General features: G+C 42.5%; 1 protein-coding gene across 4 annotated transcripts in view; it reads left to right on the top strand.

The window, feature by feature from the left end:
• Nucleotides 1-21,002, top strand: part of THADA (THADA armadillo repeat containing) — a 629,866-nt gene that overhangs the window by 452,414 nt on the left and 156,450 nt on the right. For all 4 annotated transcript variants that reach the window (XM_077282381.1, XM_077282382.1, XM_077282380.1 and 1 more), the window contains exons 30-31: nt 9,857-9,975; nt 18,131-18,216. In XM_077282381.1, the coding sequence (XP_077138496.1) occupies nt 9,857-9,975; nt 18,131-18,216 (205 nt within the window). The remainder of the gene's footprint in view (nt 1-9,856; nt 9,976-18,130; nt 18,217-21,002) is intronic.

Genomic DNA, 21,002 nt, shown 5'->3' with positions numbered 1-21,002 from the left:
GAACCAATTAGTACTCGAAAAAGAAGTTCACCTTCTTCTAAACAAAAAAGTCCTGGTAAGAGTACCTCCACAGGAAATAGGGAGGGGTTTTTACAGCACCCTATTCCTCACACCAAAACCGGATGGGTCATTAAGAACAATTTTCAACCTAAAAGAGTTAAACAAGTTCATCCGAGTGGAAAAATTCAAAATGGAGACTCTGAGAACGGCGGTAAAACTGCTGTATCCGGGATGTTACATGGCAGTGTTAGACCTTACGGATGCGTACTATCATGTACCAATCAGCATGGAGCATCAACAATTTCTAAGGTTGGCAGTGCAGCTGGGACAGGTCTACACCCATCTACAATACCAATGTCTCCCCTTCGGGGTATCAGTAGCTCCTCGTATCTTTACAAAAATAATTTCGGAAGTAGCATCCTTCGTGAGGAGAGAAAACATTCTACTAGTGCCCTATTTAGACGATTTCCTCCTTATAGCAGACAATCAAGAAGATTGCACAAGAGCAGTTACGAAAGTACGAGAGCTACTAACCAGGCTGGGGTGGATAATAAACTTAAAAAAATCAAGAATGATTCCGGTCCAGATACAGGAGTTCCTGGGAATTCAGTTAAATTCAATCAGACAAGACTGTGTCCTTTCAGACAAGACTGTGTCCTTCCAGACAGAAAGATCGAGGCCATAAAACAGCGAGTAAGACAAGTACAGACGGCCCAATCCGTCTCGGTGAGGGAAGCCATGTCCCTCCTAGGTATGCTAACTGCAACAATTCCGGCGGTCCAATGGGCACAACTGCATTCAAGGGACCTACAGTGGCAGATTCTGTCAGAACAAACAAAAATACCCTACAACTTAAATCGAAAAATCGTATTGTCACAACATGTACGGGACTCTCTAAGCTGGTGGCTAGATTCCGAAAATCTAAAAAAAGGGGTCCCATGGTCAATCCAGAATCCGGTGGTACTGACCACGGATGCGAGCCCGTTAGGTTGGGGAGCACACCTATCAGATCGGATCCTACAGGGTCTATGGGATCCACAGATGCAATTAGCCTCCTCAAACCTGAAGGAATTAACAGCGGTAAGGCAAGCGATTCTTCAAACGGAAGAGGACGTCAAAGGAAGACATCTGGTAGTGTTGTCCGACAACAGCACAACGGTATCGTATATAAATCGACAGGGAGGAACGAGATCAAGTCCCCTAATGGAAGAAGCAAGAAGGCTATTTCGTTTGGCTGAAAACCATCTCTTATCTCTTACAAGTACACACTTAAAGGGGTCGGACAACCTTGTCGCAGACTTTCTGAGTCGTCACGTCCTGCACCAGGGCGAGTGGTCGCTAAATCAAAAATTTTGGGGAGAAATCTGTGCCATCTGGGGGCTTCCTCAAGTGGATCTTTTCTCCACAAGGCAGAATCGAAAGGTAGAAAGATTCTACTCTCTGAACCCGAAAGAGAACCCGGAAGGAGTAGATGCGTTGCTGCACCAATGGAGATTCCAACTAGCCTACGCGTTTCCCCCAATCCCATTAATTCCTACAGTCCTGAAGAAGATCCGAGAGGAGAAATCGCGCATAATCTTAATCGCACCCTTCTAGCCAAAGAGAGCTTGGTTCACTTGGCTCAGACGTATGTCCATCTCGGACCCATGGATACTTCCAGATGTTCCAAATCTTCTGCACCAGGGTCCAGTGACACATCCTCAGGTTCACAGTCTACACCTCACTGCTTGGAACTTGAGAGGGGACTTCTGCTAGCGAAGGGATTCTCGGATCCGTTAGTTACTACTCTGCTGTCCAGTAGAAAGAAGATCACAGCCGATAAATACCAAAGGGTATGGGGAAAATTTTTAGAATTTTCAGGCCGAAGGATAACAGATACCGTTCAGCAAGTCCCTATATCAGAAATCTTAGAATTTCTCCAAAAGGGTCTGGAGAGAGGATTATCTACCAGCACCTTAAAAGTGCAAGTCTCGGCGCTTAGCGCCCTGTTTGACCAAAAATTGGCTGATCACCCCTGGGTGTATAGGTTCATTCGGGCCTCCTTTACAGCCAGACCATTCAAACCTCGTCCAAAGGTCGCTCCCTGGGATTTAAATTTGGTTTTAAATGCTTTGACCACCTCTCCCTTTGAGCCTCTTTCCTCCATATCGGTGAAAGCGCTAACTTTAAAAACGGTTCTCCTGATTGCCCTTACCTCAGCCAGACGCATTAGTGAGCTCCAGGCTATATCTATAGACCCTCCTTACACTACATTCCTAGAGGACAGGGTAATTATAAAATCTGATCCGGCCTTCTTACCAAAGGTCAACTCAAAATTCCACAGGGACCAGGAGATAGTCTTGCCCTCATTTTGTGCCAATCCAAAATCCCAGGGAGAAGAAACCTTCCATTGCTTGGACGTCAGACGTTGCCTACTTCAATATATAGAAGTGACAAATCCATGGCGACAGTCTTCAGCCCTTTTTGTCTCCTTTCAGGGGGCAAACAGGGGAAAAAAGGCCACAAAATCAACCATTGCACGGTGGCTCCGTATGGCTATATCACTTTCCTATTCCTCTGCGGGGCAGGTCCCTCCACCTGGTGTTACGGCCCACTCTACTAGGGCTATTTCCACATCTTGGGCAGAGAGGGCAAATGCGTCTATAGAGCAAATCTGTAATGCAGCAGTATGGTCTTCACCCTCTACTTTCTTCCGCCATTATAGATTAAATCTGGGGCTATCAGATCTCGCCTTTGGGAGAAAAGTGCTATCTGCCGTTGTCCCACCCTAGAGGTTCCTTCTATTTCTTCCTCTCATGTACCGGTGCTGTCATGGGGAAGGGAAAAAATGATAATTACTTACGGGTAATTTGATTTTCCAGATCCATGACCGCACCGCTCTAGTTCCCGCCCTATCTTGGTGATGGTTGTGTGATTCACAAAAAAATAAAAAATAAAATAAATATATATATATATATATATATATATATATATATATATATATATATATATATATATAAGTAAAAAATAAATAAATAAATAATATACATAAGATGGGGAAATAACCACTTAATATATAGTCTAGTTTAATATAATGTATATATGACTAAGACTGACATAGCGGTTACCTTGCTTTCTTTGTAAACAAACTGAGGAGAGAGGTGCCGCCCCCATCTTTTATCTCCTATGCAGGTTTCCTGTTCTTGGGGGCGGGACCATCTCTCATGTACCGGTGCTGTCATGGATCTGGAAAATCAAATTACCCGTAAGTAATTATCATTTTTCGAGGTCAAAGTCACTTCAAGAAAACGTTATTGGTCTTTTTCTTAAAGTGGCTGTGCTGTGCTTGGGTGCTGACCGAGTGTCTTCGGGGCGCTCGAAAATATGTTCGAGTCCCGCATCTGCATGTCTCATGGCTGTTTGACAGCCGCCACACGTGGGGAACGCCTGTTAGGTAATCCCTGCATGTGCTGCGGATGTCGAGCGTCTGCGGGGACTCAGACATATTTTCGAGTGCGCCGAAGACACTCGGTAAGCATCTGAGCACGTTCGCTCATCACAATTAGTCATCAGTAAATTTATCCATTATTTTTTTTTTTTTTTTACAACTTGTTCCTGTATTACATTTTTCTCATTTCCATAGGATCAGCAGTGGGAATGAAAAAAAAAAAATTGGTCCATTTTATATTGCAGTTTTGACTCTTTCAGATTTTCTGCTCCTGTCAGATTAATTTCACACTTCTGAGAAGTCTACAAAAGAAGCTGTTGTGGAAACGCTGGCACCGAAAATAATTACGACATGTTTGTCACTTATGGAAAGGGAAAAAAGAAAAAGGAGGACTTGAGAGTTCTCTTAAAGCGTAAAACACACACAGGCATCCAGTGATTGAGCCGCTTTCCGTCACACTTACATAATTGCCATTTTTCCTCTGTTGGGTAAGCACTCTCCTCTCCACCGCCTCCTCCTGTCACACTGACCCAAAGCCATAAAAAGTTTGCTTGCTTGCCCTTGGTCCTGTTTGTATAAATGATGTGTACACTATAAATATTCACGTTTCTGAGGGACCGTTTTTTAAAACAATCGTTGCACTGTTCGGCCGTCTCCGGAGAAGCAACTTGACATCACCGTGGACTGTACTTTTCCCGTCAATGGCCTTAAAAAAATACAGCTGTTTCGGCCGACGAAATAAAACACTGTGCAAACAGTACGTTGGAAAAATGTGGCATAAAGCTGCCGGTGGGGGAAGAAACAGGACCAAGAAAACAGAGCGAAAAAAAGTGTTATCAGAGGCCAATGATTTATGGTTTTTGTGGGTTTTTTCCCCGTAGACCAGATTTTACAGGTACGGCACAAACATAAGGCTGTGGAATTCTGCTCGGTTAAGTGTCTAAATTTACCAGGGTCAGGAGGTGCAAGGGATGGGCTGGATGGAAGTATTGAGAGCTATTACTTTAAATTAAAGGGGTTGTCCAGGACCTGAAGATTGATCTACAGGATAAGTCATCAATATGAGATTGGTGGGGTTCCGATCTCGTTTCGGCAATAGGAGTTAAAGTTCATTTGTCAGCGGCCAATAAGTGATGAAAGGGCTGCCGTGTTTCTCTCGTACATCACTTAGTCCTGAACGCTGCCGGAAAGGTTTTCAGCTGATCATTAGGAGTTTGGGTCCTGGACAACCCCATTAATAGGAAAAACAGAGGAACGGTCAGCCCTCCCATAGGAGGAGTCCTCGCACGGAAAACTTGCTATGCGCCAAGAAGGAGGCGGGAAAATAAAAAAGGAATAACCCAGCAAAGATGTCTTCCCATAAAATCTTAAGTCTTTATTGAAAATAATTCATTAAAAATCGCAACGTCACATCGATGAAAATATGAGTATTCACCGGCAGACGCGTTTCAGTCGACTGACCTTATTCATTACTATGCGGATTTAAAGCTCCGACTGACAGGTTTTTATCCGGTTCACTCTGTACGTAGGCAATGTAGGCTGTAGTAATAACACTTTGTCCGTTGACCCTGGACAGGGCTGTCCAATGGAAATCCCCAAAATAAAAAGTGACAGTGTACTAAAGTATAGTCTCAGGTAAATGGGACAGATATGTTGACAGTTCCCTAATCAATGTTTTTTCCCTTTTTATTTGCTTCCCAAAGTTATTGCATATATATCCCATTTACCTGAGACTATACTTAAGTACGAAAACAACCAAAATAAAGAGTAACAAACAATAAAGGTGTTACCAGTGTGAGATATGTAAACCAGGAGAGCAGACTGTCAGTCATTACATGTCTCACACTGGTAACTCCCCTTTCCTTTTTTTAAAAAAAGCTCTGGAGGCAGATTGTCAGGGAGATCTATGTCAGGCCCATAGATCTTAACAGCTCATTTACATATTAAGAAAAATGTGGAATTCTCTGGAATAAGACAGGGGATCGCAGATAAGGGATCATTTTATTCAGCTTCCTTTGACCTGCATGCTTATATAGACGAGTTAGGAGGGTTGATCTTGCTGACAGATTCCCTTTAAACCAGTATGTGCCCCAAATCACTAAATATTGTGTGGTTATTTATGACAAAAAAGTCAGGGAGTTAAGAGTTTTACTTTTGCAGATGGTCATGATGGTGCACAGATTTTGACAATTTCTTTCACCCGTCTGCAGTAAATGATTTAAGAACAGTCGCGAGACATGCAGCCGCTGGGACTCGAGCATGTTATTCGAGCTCATTGTAGTCGCTCAGTTAGCACCCGAGCATGCTCAGATAACACCTTATTGAGTACGTTTGTTCAATACTAGTTACCGACAAATTAATGAGACATTTCCATATTATAAAGCCTTGTGCGCCCAGCCTTATTACACTTTAATTTGGTGCATGCCATATGTATGTTCGGAGGTTTTCTTCCCCAGCGTTATAGGGCAGGAGTAGTCTGTACAGAATCGATGTAGCATTTGTTCGATGGCAATAGAACATTGGTGAGAACAAGCATCTGTAATCTATATTTGTAATTGGAGGCATTTGCTAATATTATTATTATTACACCTACTTCATATTGGGATAGACTCTTGGAGATGGAAATACCCCTTTAAACCAGTGTTAGACGAGGGCAGTTGCAGACTATTACACTCCAACATTGTGCAGTCAGTAGAGCTTTATTTTTTTTTTTAGTTTGCTATTTTTTTCTGTACGGTAATTTTTTTTTTTTTTTAATATTTATCATCTATATATAAAGAAAGGTGTAATCCTTGCCCAGATTTGTGACCCTATATGTACCGACGTTAAATATAGTTTCTTAAGCCCACAAAGTTTCAGGAAAGTTGGTAAACCGCTGCACTCTCTGTGCCCATGGGCAGGACCAGCATTATGCCGAGCGTTATGCAGCAACAAAGCCGTGAATAATAAATCTGTGTATGTGTATATATATATATATATATATATATATATATATATACCCCTACTGTATAACATTACATTCCAGACCTGACTTTCACCTGTCCTATGGCTAAACTTATTTAAATACAACTTTAAACTTTGTTTCTTGTTAGGTTTTTTTTTTTTAATGTTCAATAAATGTTAGAGTTTTAAAAAAAGCATATTAAACTTTGATAGTCTTCAGTGCTTGACACCTTTTAATGGCACTGAAGACTCTCAAAGTTTCATATTTTTCTATCTACTGGTTAACACGGTGCAAAAATATAGATTTCCTGTATCAAAAAAGAGTTTATTAATTTTGGCCTGAAGGTCGGATTACAGGACGGTCAAGCAAAAGTAAATAAAAATGTAACATTATGTTCACACAGGGTGGGTTCTTTTTTTGTCTTGGATTTTTCATGTTCTTTTTCGCGGTGTTTGTGTATGAGATCTTTTATTCAGTAGTCAAATTTGGAGCTTTTTTTTTTTTTTTTCTTTTTTTAAGCAGAAATGCCTCAAGAATCCACATTTTTCTGCTTTTTCTACATATATAAAAACAGAACCAAGTGCACTATAGGCGTGCTTTCACATTGAAAGGTGTAACGTTCATTCTTGCGGAGAGTGACATGTCAAGGTGAGGAGACTTTTAAGTCTTGCAATGCTCCTCTTGGAAATATGCAAATTGTCTCTTCAGAGAGGAAAAGGACTAGAACTTTAGTGCCACCTATTGGAAGTAGCAATCCTAAAAGTCAATATCGACCATCTAACGAGCCACATGACTTAGGATAGAAGCCAAAACCAAAATCTTAATTTATACACACTGTTTTGGGTTACTGCCCCTCATCAGTGCAAGATTGTGAGATCTGGTTTGGCTGTGCAAGAGGCTTCTGACCGGGATCCAAGGGGTAGCATTTCTCCTTGTTGGAGAGTGACATGTCAAGCCTGACATGCCAAGGTGAGGAGACTTTTAAGCTTTGAAATGCTCTTCTGGGAAATATGCAAATTGTCTCTTCAGAGAGTGACACCTTGGCATGTCAAACCAGATCTCACACCTTGCACTGATGAGGGGCAGTACCCCAAAACACAGTGTCTGCAAATTGAGGTTTTGGCTTTTATCGTAAGTCATGCTGAAAGGCTCGCTAGAGGGTAGATGCTGACTTTTAGGATTCCTAATTCCAAAAGGTGACACTAGAGTTCCTCTTCTTCTCTGAAGAGACAATTTGCATATTTCCCATTGAAATGAATAGGAAAATTAGTGAAAGAGTATTTGAAACCGTTGCATGTGGATTGTGGAGCGGAATCTTCTCCATAATCCATGGAAAAAAAAAAAAAACCCTCCCTGTGAACATAGACTAATAATGAAGATTCCCATGGAAAGCAACCAAAAATACCATGTAGAGTTTTCAGAGTAGAAACTGAGCAGAACCTCCACTTTTTTGAGGCGTTTTGAGATTTGGAGGAATTCAGCTTCAAAAAGCCTCAAAAACTCCTTGGTGTGTATGACCCATGCAGATTTTGCAGCAGTAAATTCTTAGTTCATACAGTTCAAGAAGCAATAACAGAGGAGCCTCACAATGTGTCACTTTTTTTTCCCATCTTCATAAAATGGATATGGTCAGATAGATCTTGCAAATACAAGCAATGTGATTCCTTTTTTGAGATATTAACACTAGGGATGAGTGGACCTGTGGAGGTTCGTGTTTGACAGAACTTTAGTGTAAAGTTCGGTTTGGGTACCAGAGCTTGAATCTGAATGCCATAGAAATCAATGGGGACCCAGAATTTGGAGCTGGAAAATCTTTCTCTCTTTTCCTCTTTCCCTCTCACTTTTTCTCTTTCCCTCTCCCTCTACCTTTCTGTCTCTTTTCCTCTCCCTTTCTGTCTCTTTTCCTCTTTCCCTTTCCATATCTTTTTCTCTTTCCCTCTCCCTTTTTGTCTCTTTTCGTCTTTCCCTCTCCCGTTCCGTCTTTTACGCTTTTCCTCTCCCTTTCCGTCTTTTTCTCTTTTCCTCTCCCTTTCCGTCTTTTTCTCTTTTCCTCTCCCTTTCCGTCTTTTTCTCTTTTCCTCTCCCTTTCCGTCTTTTTCTCTTTTCCTCTCCCTTTCCGTCTTTTTCTCTTTTCCTCTCCCTTTCCGTCTTTTACGCTTTTCCTTTCCCTTTCCGTCTTTTTCTCTTTTCCTCTCCCTTTCCGTCTTTTTCTCTTTTCCTCTCCCTTTCTTTTTCTCTTTTGATCTCTTTCTTTCTCTTTCTCTCTCTTTTGCTCTCCTTCTATTTCACTCTATTTCACTCTGTCTTTCTCTTCTCCCGCAACTCCGAACACTGAAACAGACTTTTGGGAGAAGTCCCTGTTTGGAGTTTCGCACCAGACACTAGGTGTTCGGTACGAACCCTGAACGTTGCAGCTCGGGATCAATCATCTCTAATTAACACTTTTCTTTTGTTTACAGCTCGTTTCATTGGAGACAGACCACCGCAGCTAGGGAGCAGTAGATATGTATTGCTTACAAGCTCTTTTCTATTGAGTTTGTAAGCGCTATTTTGAAGCTGGTCGGGATCGCTAGAACACGCCATTACCTTTTAATCACTGCCAGCTTCAGCGCAGTACATAAAAGCTAGACTGCAGAGGTGGTCGGTCTCCTAGGCAACAAGTTTCAAACAAAAGAAAAATATACATATCTCAAGAACGGCTGCAAATTTTAGCAAGCGGTAAATTGCAGAAGTGCTTGTTTTTGCAAGCAATATCCCTCTCTGGAGTTGGAATAACCCTTTAATATTGCTAAAGTCATCAATCCTAAGGCTGAGGTTAGGAAGCACACATAATAGTAGATATCTCTCTGGATTTTCCGCCCTTTGGGGGGGGAAGTTGTGTAGTAACCAACATGGTATTTGGACAGTCATACTTTCCTTACTCCCATATGGCCGCATTATTCGTCTAATAAAACCGTGTGATGGTCACTTTTGGATGAGGGGCGGCCATGCTGGATGTCAGTTACTCCTATTTTCTTACATGGAGGATGGTCGTTTTGCAGCTCCGTCCAGCTTTTCTCTCCCGTGTAAAGCTAGAAAGCGTCGGTCACATTGCGGCTATTGGCCCGAGGGTTTGGGCAGTTGCTGTAGTTGGATTTCGGCGTTCTCGCGCCTCATCGGTTGTTTTTAATTAGAAGGATGTGATTTCATTTGGAAACCATGATGGTACGGTGAGGTCATTTTAGCTTTTTTTTCATTCTCCATGAAAGAAGCTCACAGGCCGTAATCTCTACACAGGGAAAGGATTTGGGCCTCGTACATTCGAAGCCCGCTCCAATGGGAGCAGTGTTTCCAGCCGAAAGCCCGGCTTCCGCCCCTCACTTACAGGTGCCCATTCACTCATCAAAGGGTGGATTCTGACCAGCGCGAGGTTCACAGGAGCTGGGATTAGAGCATGTTTTCACAGCGTTGGCATCTCCTTTTTTTTTTTTTTCTTCTTCTTTTAGGTTTTATACATGCTGCAGTCCTTCTTTGAGGCGAAACACACAACTAATTCTCAGCAACTTCAGCTGGAGATACGTGACATCACCCTCAGCTTGAAAGCCAGGCTATGGCTCGCCAAAAGGTACGTCGGATCGAAAAATTACTAATGAGGTGTAGTAAAAAAAAAAACCTATAAATCTAATGCATAAAAATGCAAAATAGTAAAAAAAAAATACTGTTATAAAAAAAAAATGCATAAAAATTTCAGCAAAAAACAGCGAAGGTTAGAGGGGCTGTGGACAATACTTTTTTTTTTTGCAAAACCTAAACTGGTGACAAGTTTTTCCTTGAACCCCCATCGATCGATCAGTTAGGAGAACAAGCAAAAAAGTGTGTTCCGTTTCCCTGCAGCGCGACCAGAGGTGAAATGAGGAATTGCACAATTCCTATTAAATTAAAAGGGACAATCTTTTTTTCATGTTTCTTTTTTTTTACTACAAAACACTTTTGCATTTTTGTTTTATTAAAGTTATTGCTTTGTTTTGCTTTTACGGTCTCTGTATTTTCTTGCAATTTGGCATGGTCTGTGATTATAAATCAATGGAGATAAGCTAAAAAAAAGAGTGATGTTAGAAACTTAACCATTGGACCATTAGAATGAGCTCACTGATGAACTCTCAGTTAACCCATTCTACAACCAGCAATAGGCCGTGTAAGGCCATGTTCACATGATCCTTTTTTTGCTGCGGATTTTTCAGGTCCTGTTTTTGAAAATCCGCAGTGCAAAACCCCGGTGCTTTTGCAGTGCTGATTTTCCTGCGGATTCTTCTGCGGATTCCTCTGCGGGTTTTCAACAGCACTTTCCTATTGGTGCATGTTGAAAACAGGAGTGGAATCCGCAGAAAGAATAGACATGGTACTTCTTTTTTTCTGCAGGCAAATCCGCGCGGATTTGCCTGCGAAAAAAAGGATAGTGGGCACAGCGGTTTTTGTTTTCCATAGGGTAACATTGTACTGTACCCTGCATGGAAAACGGCTGCGGACCCGCAGCAAAAAAAGGATCGTGTGAACATAGCCTAATACAGAGGTTATAGAGAGCAAATTGTGCAAAGTTCTTAATGAAACTTAATTATGAAGCTGATTTTTAGCAAAGAAAAAACAATCCCCAAAGGTGGACAACCCCTGCTCCAGGAAAAAGGGAGATGGGGGCTTAATGGTAGCCCTATAGACTACTTTTGCCATTTCATATACCCTCCCCTTCCGTCGTGATGGAGAACTCCCAAAAATGTAATATCCGCTCAGCCAGACTATGTATAATCCTGCATTCTGCTGGGCAGTAGGGTCAGGCTGGCCATAGACTGGATACAGTGGTCAGACAAACACTTCTTGTATGTAAATTCTTTTTATCCAAGTGGGTGTTACCTTCAACTCTTCTCTGTGTCTTTTTAAGGTTAACACCCAATTCACTAACAAAAGATAAAAATAGATTTATGCCGAAGTAAAAGGGCGCCATATCCCAAGAATGGAGGGGTGCACGAACAAAAGAAAAGCAACGCAGGATTCAGGAGAACATTGACCATTACACCACACTAAGAAATGACATAGTTATGGCAGGTGGAAGGTCCTGGATTTGGCCGGGGTGGCCTCATGTTCTCACAAGTCTTTATCTTCCTGGCAATGAAGATGACAATGGCTTCCCTGCTCTATTATCAGATTTCTCCTTCTTATAAATGGAGCATTTCTCATAATTTACATTTATTACTTAATTGTTCTGTGTGCAGGTTCCTAATATAAAGTGCAGGTTCCTACAACTCGCATTGTCTGTGCCGGGTGTGATGTCATCGCATTGTCTGTGCCGGGTGTGATGTCATAGCATTGTCTGTGCCGGGTGTGATGTCATCGCATTGTCTGTGCCGGGTGTGATGTCATCACATTGTCTGTGCCGGGTGTGATGTCATCGCATTGTCTGTGCCAGATGTGATGTCATCGCATTGTCTGTGCTGGGTGTGATGTCATCACATTGTCTGTGCTGGGTGTGATGTCATCACATTGTCTGTGCCGGGTGTGATGTCATTGCATTGTCTGTGCCGGGTGTGATGTCATTGCATTGTCTGTGCCGGGTGTGATGTCATAGCATTGTCTGTGCCGGGTGTGATGTCATCGCATTGTCTGTGCTGGGTGTGATGTCATCGCATTGTCTGTCGGGTGTGATATCATAGCATTGTCTGTGCCGGGTGTGATGTAATCGTATTGTCTGTGCCGGGTGTGATGTCATCGTATTGTCTGTGCCGGGTGTGATGTCATCGTATTGTCTGTGCTGGGTGTGATGTCATCGTATTGTCTGTGCCGGGTGTGATGTCATCACATTGTCTGTGCCGGGTGTGATGTCATCACATTGTCTGTGCTGGGTGTGATGTCATCACATTGTCTGTGCCGGGTGTGATGTCATCGTATTGTCTGTGCTGGGTGTGATGTCATCACATTGTCTGTGCTGGGTGTGATGTCATCACATTGTCTGTGCCGGGTGTGATGTCATCGCATTGTCCGTGCCAGGTGTGATGTCATCACATTGTCCGTGCCAGGTGTGATGTCATCACATTGTCTGTGCCGGGTGTGATGTCATTGCATTGTCTGTGCCGGGTGTGATGTCATCGCATTGTCTGTGCCGGGTGTGATGAGGCTTTGTGCAGTAGGAGTTTTTTGGGTAAATCCGATCCCCCCAAAAATAATTATATTAAAAAAAACGCTTGAAAGACTCCTCCTAATCATCTCGATGTTAATCCTCTTCACTGTTTTCTGAGCTTTTTTTTTTTTTTCAATTCAGTTATGAAAAAACATTTGATGGAAAAGTAAATCAACGCATGGAACTTCTTTGACGCGGATCCTGATGGAATCTGCTCCAAACTTGCCAGCGTCACAATGCTGCAAAAAAAAAAAAAAAAAACACTTGAAGACATCAAAATCTGTTTCAAAAACTCTCTCAGACTATTTCAGGGAATTAAAAACTTCTTGAAAAACCTCTCCCAAAAAGGAGCGTATCCTGAAACGATTTCCGCTTGAAAAGCTCCTATGTTTTGGCATGCTTCAGTCAGGGAATCGCCGAAGGATATGTGCACACTAGAGTTTTCTTGAGGAGTTTTTAAAACAGAATTTTGAATTTTAAACTGAGCGAAAATGCTCCAAATCCTAAAAAAGTGGAGTTTTGACACCGAAAACTCTGCAGAAAGATTCCATGTTCACATTTCCTAAAGGTACAGTGCTGCCAACAGTTATTTCCAGTGAACGTGCGTTGGGGTGTCAGTGCACTTGTGCATCCTCTTCCAAGTGCATTGACACACCTTCAGTGCACTTCCGGCCTGACTTGCATGTGGCTCCAACTCTAAATTGCTCTGATCCCTTTAAAAAAAAAAAAAAAAAAATCCTTTCCTTTTTTTTACAGTTCTGGCCGAAAGTGTTGTCACCCTTGAAATTATCCCAGAAATTGAAGTATTTCTCCCAGAAAATTATTGCAATTACGCATGTTTTGTTATACACATGTTTATTTCCTTTATGTGTATTGGAATAACACAAAAAACAATGAAAGAAGGCAAATTGGGCATAATTTTACACAAAATGGGCCAGACAAAATTGTTGGCACCCATCCAAAAAAATGTAGGTAAGCAAATCTATTTCAAGTATGTGATGCTCGTTCAAACTCACCTGTGGCAAGTAACAAGTGATGGAAGCAACAAAGAGCTGGAGATTTCAGAAGTGGCCAGCAATGAATCCGGATGTAGATCCAGTGGAGAGAAGTTAAAATTGCGGTTAGGAGATAGGAGACGGCGCCTTCACATATGAGAGACCTTGGAGCAGTTTGCAAAAGAAGAGTGCTCCAAACTTCTAGTTGAGAGGTGTAGGAAGCTTGTTGATGGTTATACCAAAGGGTGTGCAACCAAATATTAAGTTGAGGGTGCCAACAATTTTGTCCGGCCCATTTTGGGAGTTTTGTGTGAAATTATGTCCAATTTGCTTTTTTTTTTTCTCAGTTTTTAGTGTAATTCCAATGCACACAAAGGAAATAAACGTGTGTATAAGAAAACATGTTAATTGCAATAATTTTCTGGAAAAATTTCAAAGGTGCCAACACTTTCGCCCACGACTGTATATATATACAGGTCCTTCTCAAAAAATTAGCATATAGTGTTAAATTTCATTATTTACCATAATGTAATGATTACAATTAAACTTTCATATATTATAGATTCATTATCCACCAACTGAAATTTGTCAGGTCTTTTATTGTTTTAATACTGATGATTTTGGCCTACAACTCCTGATAACCCAAAAAACCTGTCTCAATAAATTAGCATATTTCAACCGTCCAATCAAATAAAAGTGTTTTTTAATAACAAACAAAAAAACCATCAAATAATAATGTTCAGTTATGCACTCAATACTTGGTCGGGAATCCTTTGGCAGAAATGACTGCTTCAATGCGGCGTGGCATGGAGGCAATCAGCCTGTGACACTGCTGAGATGTTATGGAGGCCCAGGATGCTTCAATAGCGGCCTTAAGCTCATCCAGAGTGTTGGGTCTTGCGTCTCTCAACTTTCTCTTCACAATATCCCACAGATTCTCTATGGGGTTCAGGTCAGGAGAGTTGGCAGGCCAATTGAGCACAGTAATACCATGGTCAGTAAACCATTTACCAGTGGTTTTGGCACTGTGAGCAGGTGCCAGGTCGTGCTGAAAAATGAAATCTTCATCTCCATAAAGCATTTCAGCCGATGGAAGCATGAAGTGCTCCAAAATCTCCTGATAGCTAGCTGCATTGACCCTGCCCTTGATGAAACACAGTGGACCAACACCAGCAGCTGACATGGCACCCCACACCATCACTGACTGTGGGTACTTGACACTGGACTTCAGGCATTTTGGCATTTCCTTCTCCCCAGTCTTCCTCCAGACTCTGGCACCTTGATTTCCGAATGACATGCAAAATTTGCTTTCATCAGAAAAAAGTACTTGGGACCACTTAGCAACAGTCCAGTGCTGCTTCTCTGTAGCGCTTCTGCCGCTGTTTATGGTTCAAAAGTGGCTTTACCTGGGGAATGCGGCACCTGTAGCCCATTTCCTGCACATGCCTGTGCACGGTGGCTCTGGATGTTTCCACACCAGACTCAGTCCACTGCTTCCTCAGGTTCCCCAAGGTCTGGAATCGGTCCTTCTCCACAATCTTCCTCAGGGTCCGGTCACCTCTTCTCGTTGTACAGCGTTTTCTGCCACATTGTTTCCTTCCAACAGACTTACCATTGAGGTGCCTTGATACAGCACTCTGGGAACAGCCTATTTGTTGAGAAATTTCTTTCTGGGTCTTACCCTCTTGCTTGAGGGTGTCAATGATGGCCTTCTTGACATCTGTCAGGTCGCTAGTCTTACCCATGATGGGGGTTTTGAGTAATGAACCAGGCAGGGAGTTTTTAAAAGCCTCAGGTATCTTTTGCATGTGTTTAGAGTTAATTAGTTGATTCAGAAGATTAGGGTAATAGGTCGTTTAGAGAACCTTTTCTTGATATGCTAATTTATTGAGACAGGTTTTTTGGGTTTTCAGGAGTTGTAGGCCAAAATCATCAGTATTAAAACAATAAAAGACCTGACAAATTTCAGTTGGTGGATAATGAATCTATAATATATGAAAGTTTAATTGTAATCATTACATTATGGTAAATAATGAAATTTAACACTATATGCTAATTTTTTGAGAAGGACCTGTACAAAATAAGTTACTTTCAATGCAATGCAAAAACCTAGTGCGAACATCATCTTAGACGCTGCCGTGGGGCATTATTTTGGTAGATCTGCCTCTGTACATTCCATTTACAGATTCTTCATCATCTTGTGACTACAAACATAGCAAACAAGAGCGGGTGCTGGGGCGCAGCGTCACATATTCCAGCAGTGTCCCCCGAGAACGGAGCCGCGCACAGAGAATGACTCCTCCATATTCTTGTTTATTCAGGAGCGTGGATGTAAACATGTCTTATGTACGGTACATCTGGACCCAGAGCAATGCTTCCCTTTCATTACGGCAGAGGCACAGTAAGCAACTGTTCACAATATTGTAAATACGCCATCAAAAAATAATTTGGAAATAGAAATCCTTCACTTTTCATCCACTATCAAGTTGCAAAATTTTATTCTGCCAGTCTTGAAACAAATATATATTTTTTCACCTAAACAGCGCCAACCTTATACATGGGCTGCATCCGGTATTGCAGCTCAGCTCTTATGGAATGACAGTGACCTGGAGACCAGACTAAACTAGGGCAAATACCAGGCCCTCAAATAATCTCTATGATTTATATCTGTCGGCATTTGTCACAATTCCACCAGTTCAGCCTTTCAATCTAGGACTTGTTGAGCTGTCAGTGTGATGATGGACAGCTCAGACGTCCAATCGGAGGCTGGGGTTGGCCGAGCGGTCAGTGGGTTGTGTGACAGTTCAGCCATCCGATCAGGGTTATTTCGGTTTAGCCATATTTAAAGGGGTTGTACCAAATATATAAGCTATCCTCTATACTTGGGGATAACTTATTGATTGCGAGCATGTGTACCTCCACTTATTTCATTAACTGTTGGGAGATCGCACACCACTGTACTCCGCTGTTTTCAACAGTCCCATAGACAATGAATAGAACAGAGCTGTGGAGGTTGGGGGTAATACAATGCCTCATAGTTATGATATGATTTCTATAGTCCAGAACTCCAAATTCGTAAAACTTTTGCAACCACACACGAGTAGCCTCCAAGTACAATTTTATTTGTCCTGGTATAAATGCCCGAGTTCTCCTGAATCTGACGATTATCTTTTGTTTTTGTGCCTCTCCGTTGAAAGCAGTGATGGAGCACGCTCGACCATCGATCCATTTAAAGAGTTATTTTTATTGTCCCTCTTCAGGAGCACACCGCTCCTCTTCATCCCGACTTCCTTCTCGCCAGGGGACACTGTGCTCGTGAAGAATAACTCTTCGGGCCAGCTTCGTGGCAGAGCCGCTGGTCCAAACAGAATGCTCTCCTAGGCTGCAAGTAGAAGCAGCTTTGGAGGAGTGTAGGGGCTATGAAGCTCCCTGATCGGGTGACTAGGCCAGCTACAGAGCAGCGCTTACACTCTTATTAGCAAAGAGCTTGTAAGTGCTGTGCTCCTTGCTAGGGAAACGGGCCACCTCAGATAGACTGCAGAGGTGGCCGGCAACCTAGGCTTCAAGTACTACAAAACAGAATTAAAAATTTCTCTATTCTTGAGGACGGAGATTTTTAATGTAAGGTACATTGCAAAGTTGCTTGTTTTAACAATGTTACCTGTTTATGATTATGAGAAACCGCATTAAACTCCTCCTCTCTGTCGGATTCCAATGTTTAAAGGGAATCTGTTAGATTATGTAATCTGATAGCAGCATGATGTAGTGGCAGAGACCCTGATTCCAGCGATGTGTCACATATTTTACTGAGTGCAAAGGTTGTGATAGAATCTGTTTTATCTGCTGCAGATCTAGCAGAGCTCTGAACCCAATACTGATTGGCTGCTCTGTTTTCACTGTAAATCGGCAGCTGCCAATCAGTGGTGGGGGCAGGGTTGGACTAGGAGGCGCTAAACACCTAGTCCTGTAGTGATAATCTCCTGCTGATAAAACTGATTTTATCAAAACAGCAAATCACAGCCTAGTAAGTGGCACATTGACGGAATCAGACTGTCTTCACCTACATCGTGCTGCTCCCAGAATAAATAACAAAGCCAATTTACAGATTCCCTTTAAGCAGGCTCCACGGCGGTGCCTGAAGCAGCAACTCGTACTATTCATTTAATGGATGCCAGTCCTGATGATCAGCACTGCCCCCATCGATCTGAGATTTATCACCTATCCTGTGGACAATCCCTTTAAGACCCAGAGAACCCCTTTCACAGTTAAATTTGTTTAAATAAAACAGCCGATGTTCTCCGTTGTGTGTCATGTATGGCCGTCCTGCTCATTCCGAGAATAATGTGATTTTCCGTTGCTGGTTTAGTTCTGCAGCTTATGTCCTGATCAGAATCACATGCACTGGGCCCAGATTGAATTACATTGAATAATACATTATGTCACTAAAAGCCGGGAGCCAATCAATGCATATTTATGTATTTATCTCATGGCCATGGGGGGGAAGGAAGACCAATTCAGCCTCACATTTAGATCATGCCATTGTTCCAAAAAATGTGCTCTTTAGCTGCAAATGTCGGGATTTTAGGTTTTAACACATTTTTTAATTATTTGTATTTTAGGGAAAATCCATGTCTCGTCACCAGAGCGGCATTTACGGATATCTTAAATACAGTCATCAATTATATTGGAACCGATAGACACCATGGTGAGTAGAGGATTGTGCCGGCTCCTTAACACAGCTTCGTTATGGATGGGAGAAGGAACTGCAGCTCCGCTGGCAAAATAAAATACAAAATTACAGGAAAAGTAGATTCTCGTTTTCTCAGGATCCCATATGTAGCAACTACAAGATCTGCCACTGTTACAATAGGAAAGCCAAATTCATTCAAAATAATAATCATTAATGATGATCGAACGTGCTTGGATAAGGTGTTATCTGATCATGCTTGGGTGCTAACCGAGTGACTTCAGCGTGCTCGAAAAATACAGTAGAGTCCCCACGGCTGCATGTCTCGCGGCTAGAGGTGGGCGAACATGAACAGTGTGGCAAACACCGCTTCTGATCGGCGGTGAAATCATCTCCGCCTGTCAGAGAGCCGCGGTTCCCACACTGTCAAAAGACAGCGTGAGCGTTCAGCTGTGATCGGAGGTATGCAGTTAGCCTCCGGTCACTGGTGTCAACTGATGGGACTACAGCTGACACTTGCTGCCGCTAATAACAGCGAGAGCAGGCGACGGCTGATGGGAGTATTCGTCAGCCTTCTCCTTTGCTGTAAATAAATAATTTAAAAAAAATGACATGGGTTAGCCAGTATTTTTGATAACCAGCCAGGCAAAACTCACAGTTGGGGGCTGTGTTTTGCTTTTATTTCAAATAAAAGACTTTATTCTGGCTGTGTCTTTATTTACCATACAACTATAAGATTAGTAATGGATAGGCATCTTATAGACGCCTCTCCATTAGTAATCTGTGGGCTTGATGTCACCTGACAATACAAAGGTGACATCAACCCCACAAATATGGACCCCACTTGCACCGATACAGAACATATGGGAAGAGCCGGGCAAAGCGCCAGAATTGGTGCATCTAATAGATGCGCTTTTTTCTGGGTGACTGTGGGCTGATATTTTTAGGCTGGCGGTGGCCAATATCCATGGCCCCTTACCAGCCTGAGAATACCAGCCCCCAGCTGTCTGCTTTAGCAAGGCTGGTTGTCAAAAATGTGGGGGGATCCCACGCTGTTTTTTAAAATTATTTTAATAAAGAAAAAATGTGGCTGGTTTTCAAAAATACGGGGGAACCCACACGTTTTTTTTTATTATTTACAGCGCCGGAGCGGCTGATGAATACTCCCATCCGCCGCTCCTGCTCTCACTGTTATTAGCGGCAGCAGGCGTCGGCTGATGGGAGCTGTAGTGCCATCTGCTGACACCAGTGACCAGAGGTAAACTTTATACCTCCGATCAGCTCACGTTGTCTTTTGGAACCCAAGAAAAAGTATTACTGCCAAAACTCGCACACCAATAATACTAAAGAGGATAATAAAATTACAAAGCTGATTTTATTGAACACTACAACACATCATAGACAATAAAAACATAGTTAAAAAAAATCACACCATCCAACATATACAGGCCATAGAGATCAATAGCAATATACAATATAACTCCCTACAAAACGCCAACCCCCAACCTAATGGCTCATGGAGAAATAGAAATATGTCAAGATCAGGCAGCATGTAATACAACTAATAACCACACAGACCATGAGGGGCGTATATGATGCCGCTGTCCAAGGATCATATAAGAAACATGCCAGGAAAGGGAAGGGAGGGGAGAGGAAAAAAGTTAATAATAAACCATAGAGCAAAAGTATGAAGCTAGATCCCAAAAATATAGAAGGAGGAGACCCCCCATCAGAATACAACCTGATATAGGGTGATGCCTACGCGTATCGCCTGACAAGCAGGCTTCGTCAGGGAAGATGTCACTTGGGCGTCCAAACAGCTTTAAATAGCAGGAGCCTAATGGCTCAGAAGAGACCGGTGTGTGGGCGTGGACACGCCGGAAGTGGGGGAAGCAGCCTGGCGCAGGACACTTAGTACAACATATCGTTCCTAGTAAGAACAGGAACGGCGCAGTGCGCATGCGCCGGAAACCGTGTCTAGTCTAGAGGAATCCCTCATACCGCAACAGCGGCTGTGCCAGGTGAAGCGCACGGTGCGCACGCGCATAGGAGACAAGGAGAGAAGTTAAATATACAAAGCAGAGTGCTGGACTGTATAATATAACATAACCGCAAGGAGCAAATAAGAGGGTTCCCAAAGGACATGGAACATATGGAGAATGCCTCTATGCGGCGTTGTTACAAGTCAAATGTATAGGGGCACAGAAAGGCAAATAATAATATGCCACCATTTACACGCATATACCATACAGCATCCACCACATACCCCCGGGGGCACATATCCATACAACCTACCAACCTGACCACACATGCATTACAAAAAAGGCATTTTTGCACAAATTTTATCAAAGAGGATTTTATTATTATTATTATTATTGAAACTATTATAACTATGATTATAACTCTTTTAGTCTTATATATGATTAGTGTGCAAATTCGCCTAAATGATAAATAAGTAGCAGTGCCAAAGGACAGAGAGGGCAGCTGAGACCCGAAGGAGTAGCAGCAGGGTGATGAGAGGGGCAAAGAGGACTAGGTACAACAGACGAAGGTACAAAGTACACCCCATGAGCCAATCATAAATATGTCCCCAATGAGCCAGTGGACCATAGCAGCAAGATTACAAGCCCACCATATATTTGATAACAACAGGGCATAACCAAATATAATTCAGGGGAGCCCCCATCGGGCCTCCAACAAATTAGAGGTACCCATCCTTACAGGGCAAAGTATGGAAGACAGTAGTCCAATTAAAACGGGTTATCCATCCGGTCCAAAAGTATGTTACAGAGAGGGACGATCTG

This window comes from Ranitomeya variabilis, chromosome 2 (assembly GCF_051348905.1).
Source record: "Ranitomeya variabilis isolate aRanVar5 chromosome 2, aRanVar5.hap1, whole genome shotgun sequence".
NCBI classification, from domain to species: Eukaryota; Metazoa; Chordata; class Amphibia; order Anura; family Dendrobatidae; genus Ranitomeya; species Ranitomeya variabilis.
The sequence above is the reverse complement of the archived record's forward strand: the minus strand, read 5'-3'. Positions and strand labels throughout refer to the sequence as shown.